Raw genomic sequence first — 16,870 nt, 5'->3', positions numbered from 1 at the left:
ACAGGTAGACAGTGGAGTTTTTATAGCGTGTTAGGTGGGGGGAGGAGGGGGCGGGCTCAAAAAGAAAAAGGTTGAGAACCCCTAGATAGACCATTGATCTGACCCAGTATGGATGGCCTTATATTTATATATTCTATCATGCACGCATGTGTACGTGAGACTACATCCAGCAGTCTGGACAACATTTCACGCTGAAATTTTCCAATCCTAACCACACTCTTTAAAGGACACTTCATATTTTGTACAGGCTCTGCTCTAGTGTTGTAAATATTTTGCAAGATGTTAATTTCTAATATGATCAGGAACTATTTGTGAGGTTCTCAATGATTTTTTAGATAGAAGTATATATAATATGGGGTTATTATAACTTTGAGCCTTTTTTTATTGTAAGAGCTGAATAAGATTTTTTTCTTCAAACATTAAGGTCAACTCCAAAACAGACATTCGCTGTCTTTTACCAAAGTGCTCATCAGTATATCGGAAATTAAGGTATTGAAACCTGCTGAGAGCAAAAGAAATAAAAGCAAAAGCATCTCAATTTGATATCAATTCATGTGTTTTTTTTTTAAAAGTGTAGTGTTCAATTTACAGGCAAAAGAAAATAATTGCTAACAAAATTATACTAAGGTATTTACTGTCTGTTAAGTAAAAAGTGTGTATATGCATCAATCTTCTCCGATGGACAGAACAGAACTACTCAATTGTGTCATCTGCCCCATATTGCTAACAGATAAAGGAGAGTTTTCTCTAGTTCAAGTGGTAGGTATCTAGACTTTTGGAAAAGAAGAATGATTTCTCTGTCTACAGTTACCATAAAAGTGTGTGTGGTCCCAGGCTGTAGCACACTGACAACTGTGAAGTTCCTAGAAGGTCACAAATGTATTTATTTTATTTACATGCTGGTGCTAACACAGGAAGTTCAATTGAGGAACAGCAGAATTACAAAGTAGAAGAGAAAAGTACCAAATGAAAATGACAGCCTCTCCCCAGTATGCTTTTCCAAAGTCCAGGGACAGATCAGACCCATAGAATGTCTGAATCCCTAGGCACTTCATCAACCTTTCTTCACAATGAAATTACTGACGGCCATTCAATGAGTTATTTAAAAGCGAAAGTGAGAATACTGTAAATTCTTACTACAAGTACGTTGATAATGGCTGATAACATTTCTCTGGTTCATGTTTCTTTACTGTACAAGCCACATTACTATCAACATCCTCATATCAGCCTCAGACACGATATACTGGATTGTATTACATGCATACTGTTCCTTTATAGTGAAGACATGTTATATGAATATTCAAATAACCTTTGGAATGCATTACGAGGAGGAGGAGGAGGAAAGGACAACCACACATCCTACAGCCTTCAGAATGAAGGGCAAAAGCCACATTACCTTAGCTTTCCCCGAGCTGCAACAAAGAGCACGCAAGAAGGAGAGAACTAAAAAAATAAAAAAACAGTAGTCCTGACTGCTTCGGGGAAAGGGAAGGAAAAACGGGCTACTTGCTTATTAGGATTTGGGTTATTTAACACTTGGAAGCACTCAAGACACGAAGGTGATGGGTGCTATCTTATAAGCGTAACACCGTCATAAGAATGAATGAAGGTTAGATAGGATAAGTGAGTGCTGAGTGTACTAGCTATTCTGGAAACATATCCACGGTTGGGAACAGAACCCAGATTGCCAATAAATGCAGAGAGCGATTTGGGTCAAAGGTTAAAGTTACATTAGCTTGAGCTGTAATTTGTATATTTACTGTAGTCCACAAATGTTATTTCAAATTAAGTTCAGAATCTGCCAACACAGCTTCCTCTTGGCTTACTCTCTTTCAGTATCATAGGTCACAACAGTATCAAATACATTCTACCCCATGCCATAGGTTTTACCCTCCTCCGTTGGAATAGTGATGTGGATTCTGACCCTCAGAAACACAGCCTTGGAAACTTAATTCTGGATGTTGGAACAGCCTCTTGTTACCAGCTGTGGAATACTGCATTAGGCCAGCTATGGCTGGCTCCTTCTCATGGTCCAGTTCATAGAATCTGCCTGCATGGCCCAATGGCTATACAAGTATATGGCAGCTGGGAACTTGGGATAAGTCAGTCCAGCCTTGGACATCCCAGAGTAGGCTGTGCTTTCTACTTGTTTCATATTCGGTTGACCAGGAGCAAATATTTAAAGAAGGCAGAGCCTGAAGACTTCAAGACCTCCCAGCTCTTCCAAAAAACAAACAAACAGCCAGACATGTCCAAGGTGTCAAGACACAGCCCCTAAAATCCAAGGAAATGGTAAAGAAGGAACCCCAAACAGGGGTTTAGAAGGCTCTCCCTCCACTTTCACTAGAGTCTGCATGAAGGAATCAGTTGAAAGCCTAGCACTATAGGAGGACTCCAGTGAGTCCCCATATCAGGACATGAAGGGCACTCAAGAATTAAACATTACAGAGCTGCTGCAAGGCAGGAAGTTAATTTGCATCAAATCTTTCTCCTCTCTAGATCCCATGCAGCTTCGCTATCTCCTGAGCTTGGTTTGGATTGTCATGGGATCAGCATTCACAGCCTTCCAAGGCTCATGTTAAGCAGAAAGCCTCATATTTCCTTCTGTATGAGGCTGCTGGTCATCAACTGACAAGAGTGAATGAATGAATGAAAATGGATTATTTCCTAGAATTATTTATGGTAGCTAAGACCTCAAGCCCGCACACATTTACACACACACAGTTTAAATGTAAGCACACAAGTAGTACCATCAACATCCATGCTCCAAGTTAAGCCTGCACCTAAGTATTTTACATGAAATAGCAACTGAAAGGCTTCAGGTGGCAAAGTGAAAGTGCACAAATGTCCTGGCTGTCAGTCATTAAATAAATAGCAATATTATCATTTAAACATTATTTATTATGCAAATAGAGTTATTTGTCCATGTATGCTGATAAACTAAATTGGTGCCTTCTAATAAGAGCTCTATAGATAAATTCTGATATCTGCACATATTACAGGGGTGGCCAAACTTACTGACCCTCTGAGCCACAAAGTACAATCTTCAGAAGTTTGAGACCTGGGTCGTGCCTGCTCAGGCTTGGTGCTTCAGCCCTGCAGTGGAGAAGGAGGGCTAGGGGCTTCTGCCATGTGGGGTTGGGGAGGGTGCAGGGGTGAAAGTAATAATAAATTCTTACCATTCCAGGGGCCAGCTCTGGTCCGCAGAAGGGGCGGTGCTTCGGCAGAAGGGACGGGGCTTGGGGTCAGCCTTCCCCAGCCAGCCCATCCGTGCTGCCTGGCCCCCGCCGCCCGGGACTCCAGCAGCAATTTAAAAGGGCCCAGGGCTCTGGTCCCAAGGCAGCTGCCCTTTTGCCCCTCCCCATCAGAGGCCCGGCTTTAAAATCGTTGCCCCTTTTGCACCCCCAGCAGCAGCAGTGCTTTAATGTGGGCTGCGTACAGGCCAGTACCAGCTTCTTACCAGTACGCCGTACTGGCCTGTACCGCCTCACTTTCATCCCTGAGCGGGGTGTGTCTCAGGGTGTCAGCCCCAGCAGGTGCCTCCCGAGACCTGAGACACCCCCTCCCTCCCCCCCCGGACAGAAGCCCTGAGCTCCCCTAAACAGTCTGGTACGCGGAGAATAGGGTGGTGGGGAAGGCTCCGAGAACCACACTTTAACTGTAAAAGAGTCACATGCAGCTCATGAGCTGTGGTTTGGCCACCCGTGACATATTACTTTACCACATCTTGCATTCTCTGGGGAAAGGCAGGAAGTGACAGACTGTCAAGCACAAAACATGTCACTGGTGTATCTTTAAACATTCCCTTGAATACTGGTAAAAGACACACAGCAAAAGCCCTGTGTAAAAAGTGATAGCTTCTGTTTTCTGAAGGTTTATGATGATTAACTTTCTTACAAATTTGATTTATGTAATTTGCTAACTGATTAATCACTTTACTTTCTAGCAGTTCCTTCCTGCTTATTTCCAAAGAAACAGTCAATTAGGACTGTAATTAATTCTCTCTCTCTCTCATGACAGAAAAATTTGGAAGGTTGTGACCTGCATGTATGTAGACAGCACTGATGGTTAATTTATAGCCCCCAGCCTAGTTCTTCTAATGCACAAAATTAATCCAAAACAAACCAAAACCACTATCTATGTTGCTGGGGTACATAAAAAAGTAATTCATAGAGGAGAAACAATGCTTAATCCAGGCAGCAACACTACAGAAGCCTCTGCTGTTCTCCAATCTCAATGAGAAGGTTAAGGGGTGATTTGATAACAGACTGTAAGTACCTACATGTGTAACAGACTTGCTAATATGGGTTTGTCAATCTAGCTGAAAAAGGTAAAAGAAGAAGCTGAAGCTAGAAAAATTCAGACTAGAAATGAACTGCAAATTTTCACCAGTGAGAGTAATTACGCATTAGAACAATTTACCAAGGGTTGTGGTGGATTCTCCATCACTGCAAATTTTTAAATCAAGATTGGAAGTTTTTCTAGAAGTTGTACTCTAAATCAACCACAGCTATTGGATGTGAAGGGGAATCCTATGACTTGCATTATGCAGAAGGTCAGAGTAGATAATCACAATGGTCCCTTCTGGTCTTAAAATATATGAATGTTCAGCAAATGTACTAAAATGTATGTTGCATTTCTACATATGTTTACTACAGTTCTATCTCATCAGCTCATCCCACTTGTATTACGGCAGCTTTTAGATCTAAGTGAATACAAATAAAGTACCAAGATTTCCCCATTATCAGCTCAGCACCAACCATTCAGAAAGTCCAGAGATCTGTTCCTCTAGGATGCTGTATCCTAGAGGTGCTTTAGGTATTTTTTAGCAGATATGTTATGAAAAATTCATTCAAGTTAACTACAAGTTATGCTGACTGGTCAAACCTGGGAGGGGGGAGGAGGAAGGAGAGCAGAGAAGAAGAAAGAAGAGACTAGGCTTCAGATTCCCATATTCAAACTCGCCATTTTAGTTCTGCATCAAATCAAAACTAGAAGAAACAATTTCCTATTCAGATCATCAGAACAGTTGATTTCACTATATTTCCATCATTCAGGATGAAGGATGTCATAAAAATCTGCTCTAGCCCAATTCAGCTTGAAAGCCAACTTTCAATCCTTAGCCTAAACCAAGTTTTAATTCTAGTTTGGATCTGTACATGACCTCTTCAGACCTTCCCCCAACTGAACTGATCATAAAAATCAACAAGATGTTCAACACTCTTTTTTTGTTGAATCTCAATGAGAAAGAAAAACCTGGTTAACAAAAAGATTGGCATTATCACGAACAAGTTCAATAACACACACAACCATTTACATGAAGGGATGTGTATTTAAAATTAGTTTAACATTCAGTCAAGATGTGGCAGTTAGAAAGGCAGCACTATTAAGTTACACACAAACACCAAGTGATACATTCAAAATCTCCAATTGAATAGTGAAAAGTAATTTTAAAAATTGCTTTAAGACATTACACAATAAGGGTTAGATTCATCATCCCGGTCATTCTCTAAACCCCGTGAAACATGGGAGTAGTGCAGTAAGGTGAATTATTCATACTACGTATTGCAGCATTTGATATATATTCAATTAAAAACCAAAATGTTAACTTCCAATCAACTTACTGATAATATTTAAAATAACCACTTTGGGAGAATAACTAAAGTTACCTTCCCACTAGAATTTTTTTTTTCAAATAACCAAACAGAGCTCCCACTGAAATTTGCCATTATTCTTTCCAGGAGGAGAACAGCCTTGCTTTTTCCAATAACTTTAACAGAGTTTGTTCCAATGTCTGCTTTCCTGGACAACATTTTTGGAAAATATGGGAAATTGCTTCCTTGAACTAACCTCTTATGGGGAAAATACTACTAAAACCATGTTCTTTGATACTGGAATAACAAACCAACCAGCCACCTCCACCACTTAGTAATAAATCATTCTATTCTTTGTTAATCTTAAAACATTTACACTATTCAGCCTTACCAGGATTATATCTTGATATGTGTATCAAAGAAATGATAGTTATAGGTGTATACAGACAGATAAATATGTACTTATAGATATTGTCAAACCATCCATGTTAGCTACCAAAATGAACAAATGAGCACCTAAAGTGTTAATTGCTACACAATTCAAAACTGCAATTTTCTATCATTTAAGAAAGAAAATTTTCATCTCCACTGTAACCTGTATATCTTGGGGAAAATTATGGCATGAATAGTGCTAAACCTTTCCCAATAGCTTTTAAGTTTGATTTCTGAATTAAGGTTGTAGTGAATATAAATGCAATGTTTGGCAGTTTTCCAGATTAGTGTAACTACTACGCCTTTTCATTGAAGAAAAAAATTTCCAGCAAAGCTCAGATGTTAAGACTTTTTTGTTGTTGTTTTAAGGATATACTTTAGATTACAGTATCCTTCAACTGAGTTGTTTGCTTGGATTTTATCAAGAAAGTGCCAGGTGCAGCGATAAATGTTCTTGTAACAACCTGAAGATCTTGAAAATCAAACCATCCCAGGAAAAACTCACATGTATGCAGGCTGGGAGCATACCAATGGGCTCCTGATTTTATCGGCACTTATTGCAATTAAGAAAGTCTATCTCCTGTCAGGAAAGCATTCAAATAAATTGTCCATCGCGTTGATCACTGTTCCACACCACTGATCTAACACACAATGCTTCAATAGCTAGGGAAATACAACATGGGCTAGAACTGCTGACAACTGCTTGAAAAACGTACCTTCTGGGGGAATCTTGGTCTTTTGGATCATACAACAGTCTAGCTTCGCAACTTTAACAAACCTGGGAATTAAAGAGATTGCCAAGGAGCTGGAAATAAGACAAACATTGAGGCTCACAAACAAGCTGAGACTCCCACGGAAGCATCCAACATGGAAAGATTACAATATGTTATTTCCTCCTGCAAAAGAAAGACTATTTAAAGATGGATTTAAAACTTATGAAAGAACAACAAATCTTATGACTTCAGGCTGGTCTCGCTGCACATTGCAGTGTAATAAATCATTAGAGCAACCTTGTTCTCATATCTTGTTCCACAAGGAACACAGACACAACTCAAAGAAATTATAAACATACCGTAGCCCTACAATACATACAAGCATTGTGGAGGTCATGTAATCAATTTCTTAAGATGCAGATATAACACACATATGGCTGTGTCAGCACCAAAGTGCCCATGAAACCCCATCATATGATGTTTTCAGTTCAACCCCATTTCCTACTTCCAGACTTTCCGACATTACTATTATCTGCATGTAGATTGGGGACTCACTCCTAAATTCTGATAGCAGGAGAACAGTAAGATCAATCTTGATTTGTCACATTTATTTAGGAACACATTTATGAATTTATATACTATATTTTGTACAAACAAAAAACACATGGCACATTTAGTCATTTTTCACTGGCATCTGTCATTTTCCCAAAATCCCCTTATATATTCTTGGCCAGATCCTCACCTAGTGTAAATTGTCACAGCTCCATTGAGTTGAGCAAAGCTGACAATTTATACAAGCTGAAGACTCTTTTTAACCTTTGTTTAAATAAAGGTTTTCTCCATTTTTTTACTTAGAACAAAGTACAGCAGATGCAAAACTAGATCACTAAAAATTTCTATAGACAAATATAGAGGATGTCTAAGTTACACCTCCCCAAAGAGTTTACAATCTAATTTGAAACATGAAGTTCACATTGAATAATGAACAGAAGATCATGAGGTTATACAAGATAGCTATTGCACAGCCTGATGATCTCAATACTGAAAAAAAAATAGTTAAGTGAGGTTTGGAATCTATTTATCTCAGGTACTTACATGGCCCCCATTACTGTAGTACCTGTCTCTCAGTCTTTAACATATTTATCCTCATGACACCCCAGTGAGGTAGGTAAGTGCTATCATCCTGATTTTTAGAGTGGAGAAGTGGCGCACAGAAAGACTAAGCAATTTGTCTAAGTTCATACAGGAAATCTGTAGCGGAGCAGGGAACTGAACCCAGGTCTCACAAGACACAGCCTAGTGCCTGTGCCACTGGACTATCTTTCTAAGATCCTTCTTGTGTCTTATAGAAAGTCTTTTAGAGAGATCTAAGTATGAAATTGATGGCTAGCTTTTCAAGCATTACTCAATACCAGTTATGTTGTGTTTGAAGGACCAAGTGGTAAGGCACTGCAGCAGTAATAGGTCACCAAATGTGTACGTACACTAGAAAGTAACTTTTAGATATTTCAAGTATCCAGCCTACTTTGGAGTGACCCTATGGTCCAGTTCTTTAATTTGTTCAAATTTGGATGGTTTATTTCCTCATCCATACTAGGAAACAAATCTGACCTCAGAAATTTCATTGGCTTCCTGTCCATTACAGAATGCTCTGTAATATCTAATCTCAAGATTTCCATCAATTTGTCATCCAGCTGTACTGACCTCATCTCTGCCTAGTCTGTAACTCACTCCCTATACTTTTTAATATCGCACTTCATTGTCTCTTCTCCCATAATACCTTCACCATTTACAGCTCACCTACTGCTTGAAGCTCCCTGATTATATATAAATGCCATCCCTTCTTTCTAGCCTCTGACTTCCAAAATAACAAAAAACAAACCACACGCTTAGCACTTAATAAAGTACACAAGTTTGAAAAATTACAATTAACACACATTAAACGTATATTTTAGGCATTTATGCAAGCGTCAGGGTTGAGACCACCAGAGCAATATTTGGAAACACATTTATTGGTTAGATAGAGGGATTAGGAGTCCAGATCTATTCCCAGCTCAGTCACTGAATTCTCAACTCCTGACTAAGTAATGCAACCTTTCCGTGCCTTAGTTTATCCACAAATTCTTGTATAACACTTAGCTACTCCACAGGGGCAGCTTTTTTAAAATGTAATGTTTGTAAATAGCATGTTTTGTCTCAGGAGCTCAGAATTATTAAATGTACAGAGAATCCACACATCGCCTTCACCTCAACCTCATGACAAAGAATTTCAGGGACAGAGTGAAAAAGGAAAGAAATCTTGGATTCCTAAAGTTGATGCATGTCAGTGTTTTCTAAGCATCTCTATGGCCCTGACCCCAAAACCTACTGACATTAATAGAAATAAACCCATTGAATTCACAGGGCTTGGGGATCAGGTTCTTGGTGACTATGACTTCCAAGTCTTTAAATAATTATGGTAGTATTTATCCGCCAAAACATCTAATAGAACGATGCATATGTTATCAAATGGCCACCACAAATATCAGAAGTTGTTATCCACATACAAACAACTGATATGACATTTTTGCAGGAGACAGCTAGATAGATTGCCATCACTTCCATTATTAATATTATGCATAATGTGCTGCAACCACCTTAGGACAAACTGTACTAAATTGTCATAATGTCTAGCTTGAACAGCCACGGCCACTCTTAAAAAGACAGAAGGAAGCTCTCTAAAATCTGTTAATATATCTCTTGTCGACTTCCTACTCCTGGGAGGAGGATAGCTTTTGCTAACAACTTCTAAAGTCTGTAAGATGTGAACTCTGCCAAACAAGCTTCCATAGGAGCTCACAACTCTGACCCTTCACGGTAAAGGTATAGTGAAGAGAGCCTCAAAAAAGTTTGTACAGCCAATTAGCTTAGCTCTCCACCACAAACTTAAAAAGAAAAAAGGCTGAAAAAAAATGGTTCCCAGGTCTTCTGGGAGAAATAAACTGCTCAAGCAGCAGAGCTGGCAGAGTTGATGAAAACAAAATTAACGTTCAGAAAGAGAAACCGCAGATTCTTTTGTGCACAGAGGCGTCATCAGAGAGAGGAGCATGAGGGGAACGTGCTCCAGGCCTGTCCCTAATTACTCCTAATGGGCCTACATATCACATAAACCAGGAGGAAAAAAACAGGAAAATCTATTAACGAATCTGACCCATCAGTTATTGCATGTGAACACCCACGCAATATAACACTTAAATAATCAAATACATTAATTTAGCATAATTTAACCTCTTATATTTAATAATACAGGACCAGAAACCATCAGTCTTGGCTCTGGCAAAACTCCCGAGTAACAAATGAATTCTACCTAAGCAGGGCCTTCAGGATTTGGCGCACTGAACTTACAAGCAGTTTCCAAAGTTTAGTACAGGTTTTTAATGTGCTAATCATATTCATGTTTTACCAGTCAATAACGTCTGACACCAATTCCTGTAGCATCAGAGACCTTGCAGTAAAATCAAGAGGTCTCCTAACTGTAGGTTTATCTGCCCACACAGATGAAGAAAAATCCTAGAAGAAAGGACTTCCTTCTGGTTGGAACAACCAATACCCAGAGATTGTAATTCTAATTCACTTTAGTAAGATCACAGATAAATAGAGCCTTGCGCGGATATAAATCAGTATCCACAGCACTGCAGGGCTCTCCCGGGAACTGCAGCAGCTAAAGGAGCAGAATGTAGGGCCGCCGCTCCCAGGCGCCAGCGCCTCCAACTCTGCCCCAGGAGCTGTACCGCCCCCAACTCTGCCCACTGGGGCAGGCACCAAGCTCACCGGCAAGTGTCCCTGGTCGCGCTTTTGCATTCCAGTGGCACACACGCCCCCAGACAGGAGACGCAGTCAGCTGCATGGAAGCTTTGGGGCGGAGTTAGGGGAGGTACAGCTGCGCCGGAGGAGCTGCTGGCTTGGGGCACTGTCGGCCGGCCCCACGTTCCGCTCCTTTAGCTGCTGCAGTTCCCGGGAAAGCCCTGCAGTTCCGTGGACATTGATTTATATCTGCACAGACCTCTACAGATAAGCAAGACTCATGAAATGTTCTCTCCTGAGAACATTAGAGGAATATATGGGGGCCCTATTTCCAACAGATAAAGGCCCTGCCAAGCCAGTAAGATCCAACAGATTGGGAGCTTGTAAAGCATTCTGCTACTATGGTGGTTCGAGTAGTATTAAAAACCTGGAAGAATTTAGCCTGAGATGGAGCTTAAATGTGAACACATGCTGTCATAAATATAAAGGGAAGGGTAAACCCCTTTGAAATCCCTCCTGGCCAGGGGAAAGCTCCTCTCACCTGTAAAGGGTTAAGAAGCTAAAGGTAACCTCGCTGGCACCTGACCAAAATGACCAATGAGGAGACAAGATACTTTCAAAAGCTGGGAGGAGGGAGAGAAACAAAGGGTCTGTGTCTGTCTGTAGTCGTCTTGGCCGGGGACAGAACAGGAATGGAGTCTTAGAACTTTTAGTAAGTAATCTAGCTAGGTATGTGTTAGATTATGATTTCTTTAAATGGCTGAGAAAAGGATTGTGCTAAATAGAATAACTATTTCTGTCTGTGTATCTTTTTTGTAACTTAAGGTTTTGCCTAGAGGGGTTCTCTATGTTTTTGAATCTAATTACCCTGTAAGATATCTACCATCCTGATTTTACAGGGGGGATTTCTTTATTTCTATTTACTTCTATTTTTTATTAAAAGTCTTCTTGTAAAACACTGAATGCTTTTTCATTGTTCTCAGATCCAAGGGTTTGGGTCTGTGGTCACCTATGCAAATTGGTGAGGCTTTTTATCCAACATTTCCCAGGAAAGGGGGGGTGCAAGTGTTGGGAGGATTGTTCATTGTTCTTAAGATCCAAGGGTCTGGGTCTGTAGTCACCTAGGCAAATTGGTGAGGCTTTTTACCAAACCTTGTCCAGGAAGTGGGGTGCAAGGTTTTGGGAAGTATTTTGGGGGGAAGGACGCGTCCAAACAGCTCTTCCCCAGTAACCAGTATTAGTTTGGTGGTGGTAGCGGCCAGTCCAAGGATAACGGGGGTAATATTTTGTACCTTGGGGAAGTTTTGACCTAAGCTGGTAAAGATAAGCTTAGGAGGTTTTTCATGCAGGTCCCCGCATCTGTACCCTAGAGTTCAGAGTGGGGGAGGAACCGTGACACATGCAAAAACCTTCTTGTTTACAAAGGTCTGAGCTTGAGGCACATTTACTTAGATAGGCAGCTGAATCCACAGCAAAATTCCACATCTCCACAATATTGTTCAGAGCTCACCCCAGGACAGGAGCTTCACAAAGCATTGCTGGTGAACCTCAGATGTGGAGAAGATCAACATGGCACCTGCAAATCTTACATACCAGAATACTGGACTTTGCACAGGTGAAAATAATGCAAAACAGAGACTGGATATTGTTTGATTCACCGATGGAGTATTTAAAAGCAACCAATGTACATCAATTATCTCCTGATATTCAATGGCACAAACTTAGAAAGCATCAATACCAAGACCCACCTAGGGGTGATGAAGACAAAATCTGATCTGAGCTTTTAATATGATATAACAGTGATACTCAGATCTCAGTGTTTCAGGAGCCAAATTAGCTATCATTATTACCCAAAAGAGCCACGGTTGTGTGAATTCATTGTTTCATTACTATTTTTTATATATATATATAAATATATATATATATAATATCTCACAGAAAAATGACTGACCAAATATTATTTTCTCAACTACAATTGGTTAAAAACATAGTAAAAACATCCTGATTAGTTAATAATTAAATCACAGAGTTTTAATATGTGCTGCAAAGAGCCGCAGGAGACGCATTAAAGAGCCACTTGTGGCTCGCAGTCTGAGTATCACTGTGATATAACATCAAACAAGTCAAAGCAATTTTGGGGATCGACGTGGAAAAGAATCACAGATAAGTGAATCTGCAATTCCTCTCTGCATCAGAATACACTGAGAAAATTGTTGTGTTATGAATGATTCAATCCTCAATCCTGCAATGTTATCAGCATATCATAATTCAGAAACAAGCAACAAAAATGGTGGAATCACACACCAGCTACAGTAACCAACTACAAATGTTTGAAGGCTGTAAAACAACAAGAGAGAAGAATTGTTACAAATGGACATGCAGCCAGCTGCAAAAGCATGGAAGAAAGCATAGGAAAATAGTTTTGTTTTTGTTTTTTTAAACCTTCCTTCTGGTGCAGTTTATTAGACTGTGGAGTAGCAACTCAAGGGAAGGAAGAGAAGCCGTCATAGCTTGGAACATTGAGAACCATACTGGCCAAAGCATTGGAAATGTACACTATGGAGCAATTTTTGCAATCAGATGGATCAAATGACCTAATAGGTCTTATCCATCACTAACTTTTATGCTTCTACAAATAATAATTCTAGGCTGTTACCCAATTAGATGAAAATCTAAAATATGTTATAGTTACTAATTTTTCATTCAAGACAAATGCAATCTTTTGTTATTGCAAAACTATTTGTAATGGATGAGCTACAGCAGCGCAAAGAAACAAGATAAAGGAGTCTTATGTCAGAGCTTTCTGAGTGCTTCAGTCTGAGCATTCAGCTCAACAACATGAAGATGGTTATGCTGGCTACAACAGGACTTCAAATGGCTCTGTCTACTAAAATTACTTTCAGGGAATATTACACATGACATCATCCAACTGTGACTACATTAAGTCAGGGCAATTACTGCTAATCAACTTAGACTATATCTATGTAGTTATTTTTAGAGGCTTTATTGAGGTTTATCCAGAGAGCATACTGTAGCACTCCCTTTGGCAAAGATAGCATGATGTTCAAGTATTTCCAAGTAGGAAGTAGCATGATGTTCAAGTATTTCCTTATGCCTTTTAGTCTTTTCATTCATGCTTGGCTTTCCTAACCTGTTTTCCTCCTTCCTTCCACTTCCAAAGGTTGATTTCTTCTGCAGGCCGCTACCTATCCACTCACAATGAAAATGTATAAAGTGAGTGATGGAATACCAATCGCCAGGTCCAATTGTCCTTCTGGTATGAAGTTCTCCCTTCTCCTCTCTCCACTCATTCAATTCTTGAGTAATTTACTCATCAAATTATGATGGTATACAAACTAGCAAAAACCATATTTTCAGGGTCTGCAGCTGTATGCAAGGTATACAGTATATTCACCAGTTACAGATAGATAGATAGATATATATACACACACACACACGAGAGAGAGAGAGACCGACCTTCTGAACACCAAGTAGTGAAGCCAGACAAAAGTTTACAGATCCTGCACTGCACAGGTGGGCCATAGTTGGCAAATCTCCTCCTGTTCTAGTCCCAGTGCCTGACCTGCAGCTGTAATCCCAAGCAACATGTAGTGCAGGTGTAACCCGCACACTTTCTGGGTGTGGTGTTATGTCCCCTCTAGTAGCACCGAGACCACTTAGAAAGCGAGATAAAATGAGTCTGTTCTACAGCTTTAGCTATCAGCCAGTTGGCTTTCCCTGTGGTTAGGGCTGACCCTGCACACCACACAATTAATTTTAGCTTCTCCCAGCCATGCTGTTCTAATTACATTAGGATTTCAAGATGGGATTTTCAAAGAGGCCTTAAGGAATTAGGTGCCCATCTTCTATTGAATTTCACTGATGGAATGGAAGATGGGCACCTAACTCCCTTAGGTGCATTTGACAATCGCAGCCTACATCTTTTAGGCCGAATGGGGCTTTTGCATGCAACACAGTTGACTTTCTTGCAGCTGCAGGCACATGAAAGTAGAGAACCTGACCCTTGGACTTGTATCTAGAAACCAAATACACTGAGGAGTTAAGAGTGAGGGGATGTTCTGAATTAACAGGCATCTGGGGGTCTGGATGTTTATCCAGACCATCTCAGAATCTCCCCACTGAAAGCTAGGTTGAGTATCCCACCAGTGCAGGCTTTTCTGAGAGATTTCCAATGCTTCAAGATTTTCAACCCACTCAAACCAAGGAAGAATAACTTTTGCCAAAATATATCCAGATTTCAGTTTCTGCCTGCAGCTAGAATGCTCTGAGGCACACAACAATTTATTTAAAAAAGAGTTAACCCCCAAAGTCTGGTAGTTTTGGTTCATGTTCAGTTTCAATTCATGATGGAACTTGATTCATCCAGACCACTTCTCTCACCCCTAAACAATACATATAGTGGTGCTAATAAGATGTTGTGAGCAATAACAACTCCACACAAAATCACATTAATAGTAGCAACACTGCTGTGTTATTTACTTCTGTGCTTATAACTGTTATCACTACTGTGCTATGTATGTACTTCCATTAGTGTTTCACTACAATGATATGAAAAAGGCTTTCGTTAGCTTTTCTGTAAGTTTTCTCTGGCATCTCTCTCTCCTTATTTTAAAAACATCTTCTGTTTAGCTGTTCCACATGGGGCCTGATTTTCCTCTCACACCAGAGTAAGCCAGGAGTAACTTCATTGTTGAAAGTGGATGTAATCTAACATAAGTGGAGAGGAGAATATGGACATTAGAGTAGAGAGAAGTTAAAACTCCCAATCTCTACCTTCCAGAAATAACTCCTTAGACCAGCTTTTGTTATTTGAGCTGTACTTATTTAGGAGTCTCTCTTGCTCTCTGTACACACATTTAACTCCCATTACTGTCAGTGGAAATTATGCCTGCACATCAGTAGCAGACCAGAACCCAGCACATTTAAATCTCTAAAGTCTCTTGTTTAAGGGGAAGAGCCAATGAATTTATTTGGATTTTTTCCCCTTTAAACAAATATAATGAACAGATACAGGTACTGGCTGATTGTCCAGAACAGGAGTAATACCCAAGAGAGAGCCCTAATATAATGGAACTAAACAGCAGGAATACAAGTTTGGTTTTCAGTTCCCACTATAAATTGCACAGACGCACCTGATAAAAGACTTAGGGTATGTCTACACTGCAATGTAAGCCCAAGATTAGTGGGACTCCAATCACCTGACCCATGTTAGGGAGCCCTGGGCTTCAGTGTCTACATTATATTTTAATCCTAGGTTATGAATTTTCTGACTCATGCTCAAACCTAGGGCTCTGGCATCCACACTGCAGTGTGCAGACCCAAGTCAAAGTAACCATATCCCAGAATCTCCAGCCCCCTGAAATGTGGCCGCTCTTGCCCTAGGACTGTAGTGCACTGTGGAAAAACTTTACTGACCCCTCCTTGCACATTACCAGGACGCAGCTCTCTTTGCAAAATAATTGATTGGTTCGCTCTCCATTGCGAACCTATGAGACTCTCTGATAGCATGCTTGCAGATCAGTGATCAGAACAGAATGGGTTAACACTGACCTGAGATGCTGCCATTTGCCAAGGGAGGTGGGAGTGCTTCCATTTTCAATAGAGTTGATTGCAGATTGTTGGGATAGAGAGGACGAAGGAAGTTGTCCCATGGAATTGTGGGATACTTCCAGATGACTCCTGTGACCTGAGTCAACCAAGGCTGTGGCTACACTGCAAAGCAATAGGGCTCGGACCCTGGGTCATGGCTTGACTTGAGCTTGGACTCTCCAGCCTTGCAGGGTCCTGGGATCCTGGGTCCAATTGCATAATTGGCGCAATTGCACTGTAGACACAAGGATGGTAAGCCCTGAGGCCAGGCTCAAGCATGGGATTACACTGCAGTATAGATATACCATTAGAGGTTATAAAAAGGAAAAATCAACAACAACTGATGACATTTGCCACTAGATTAGATATTTCAACCCACAAACCCACACCTTGAAGCTGACAAGTAGGTATTCCAACCATTTTTAAAAATCAACCACAAGAGGAGTACTCTACTTACATACACTTTTTCCAGGTACAGAGCTTAAAGTGCTTTACAGAATTGGCTATTTAGCCCATTGTACAGATGAAGAAACAGATGCAGAAAGATGAAATGGCTTGGTTTAGGTCACATGTGGCAGAGTTGGGAATAGAAACCAGCTCTCCCAACTCTCAGTGCGATACCCTGTCTACTGGAGCACAATGTGTACAGCCTATTGACTAATCAGTTTAATGTGCCATCACAGTAACATGAATCCTATGACAACAAATGAGTCATTCACTTCCTTAGGGGGAAACACA

At 40.4% G+C, this 16,870-nt stretch overlaps 1 protein-coding gene across 2 annotated transcripts in view; it reads right to left on the bottom strand.

The window, feature by feature from the left end:
• RET (ret proto-oncogene) overlaps positions 1-16,870 on the bottom strand; it is a 128,827-nt gene that overhangs the window by 87,753 nt on the left and 24,204 nt on the right. Inside the window, exon 1 of one of the 2 annotated variants that reach the window (XM_073353251.2) lies at positions 6,743-6,835. The exons of the other annotated variant lie outside the window; for it this stretch is intronic. Within the exon in view, the coding sequence (XP_073209352.1) occupies positions 6,743-6,773 (31 nt within the window). The 5' untranslated portion in view covers positions 6,774-6,835. Of the gene's footprint in view, positions 1-6,742; positions 6,836-16,870 lie in introns of those variants that run through there. 2 annotated transcript variants of the gene reach the window in all.

This window comes from Lepidochelys kempii, chromosome 7 (assembly GCF_965140285.1).
Source record: "Lepidochelys kempii isolate rLepKem1 chromosome 7, rLepKem1.hap1, whole genome shotgun sequence".
Classification (NCBI taxonomy): domain Eukaryota; kingdom Metazoa; phylum Chordata; order Testudines; family Cheloniidae; genus Lepidochelys; species Lepidochelys kempii.
The sequence above is the reverse complement of the archived record's forward strand: the minus strand, read 5'-3'. Positions and strand labels throughout refer to the sequence as shown.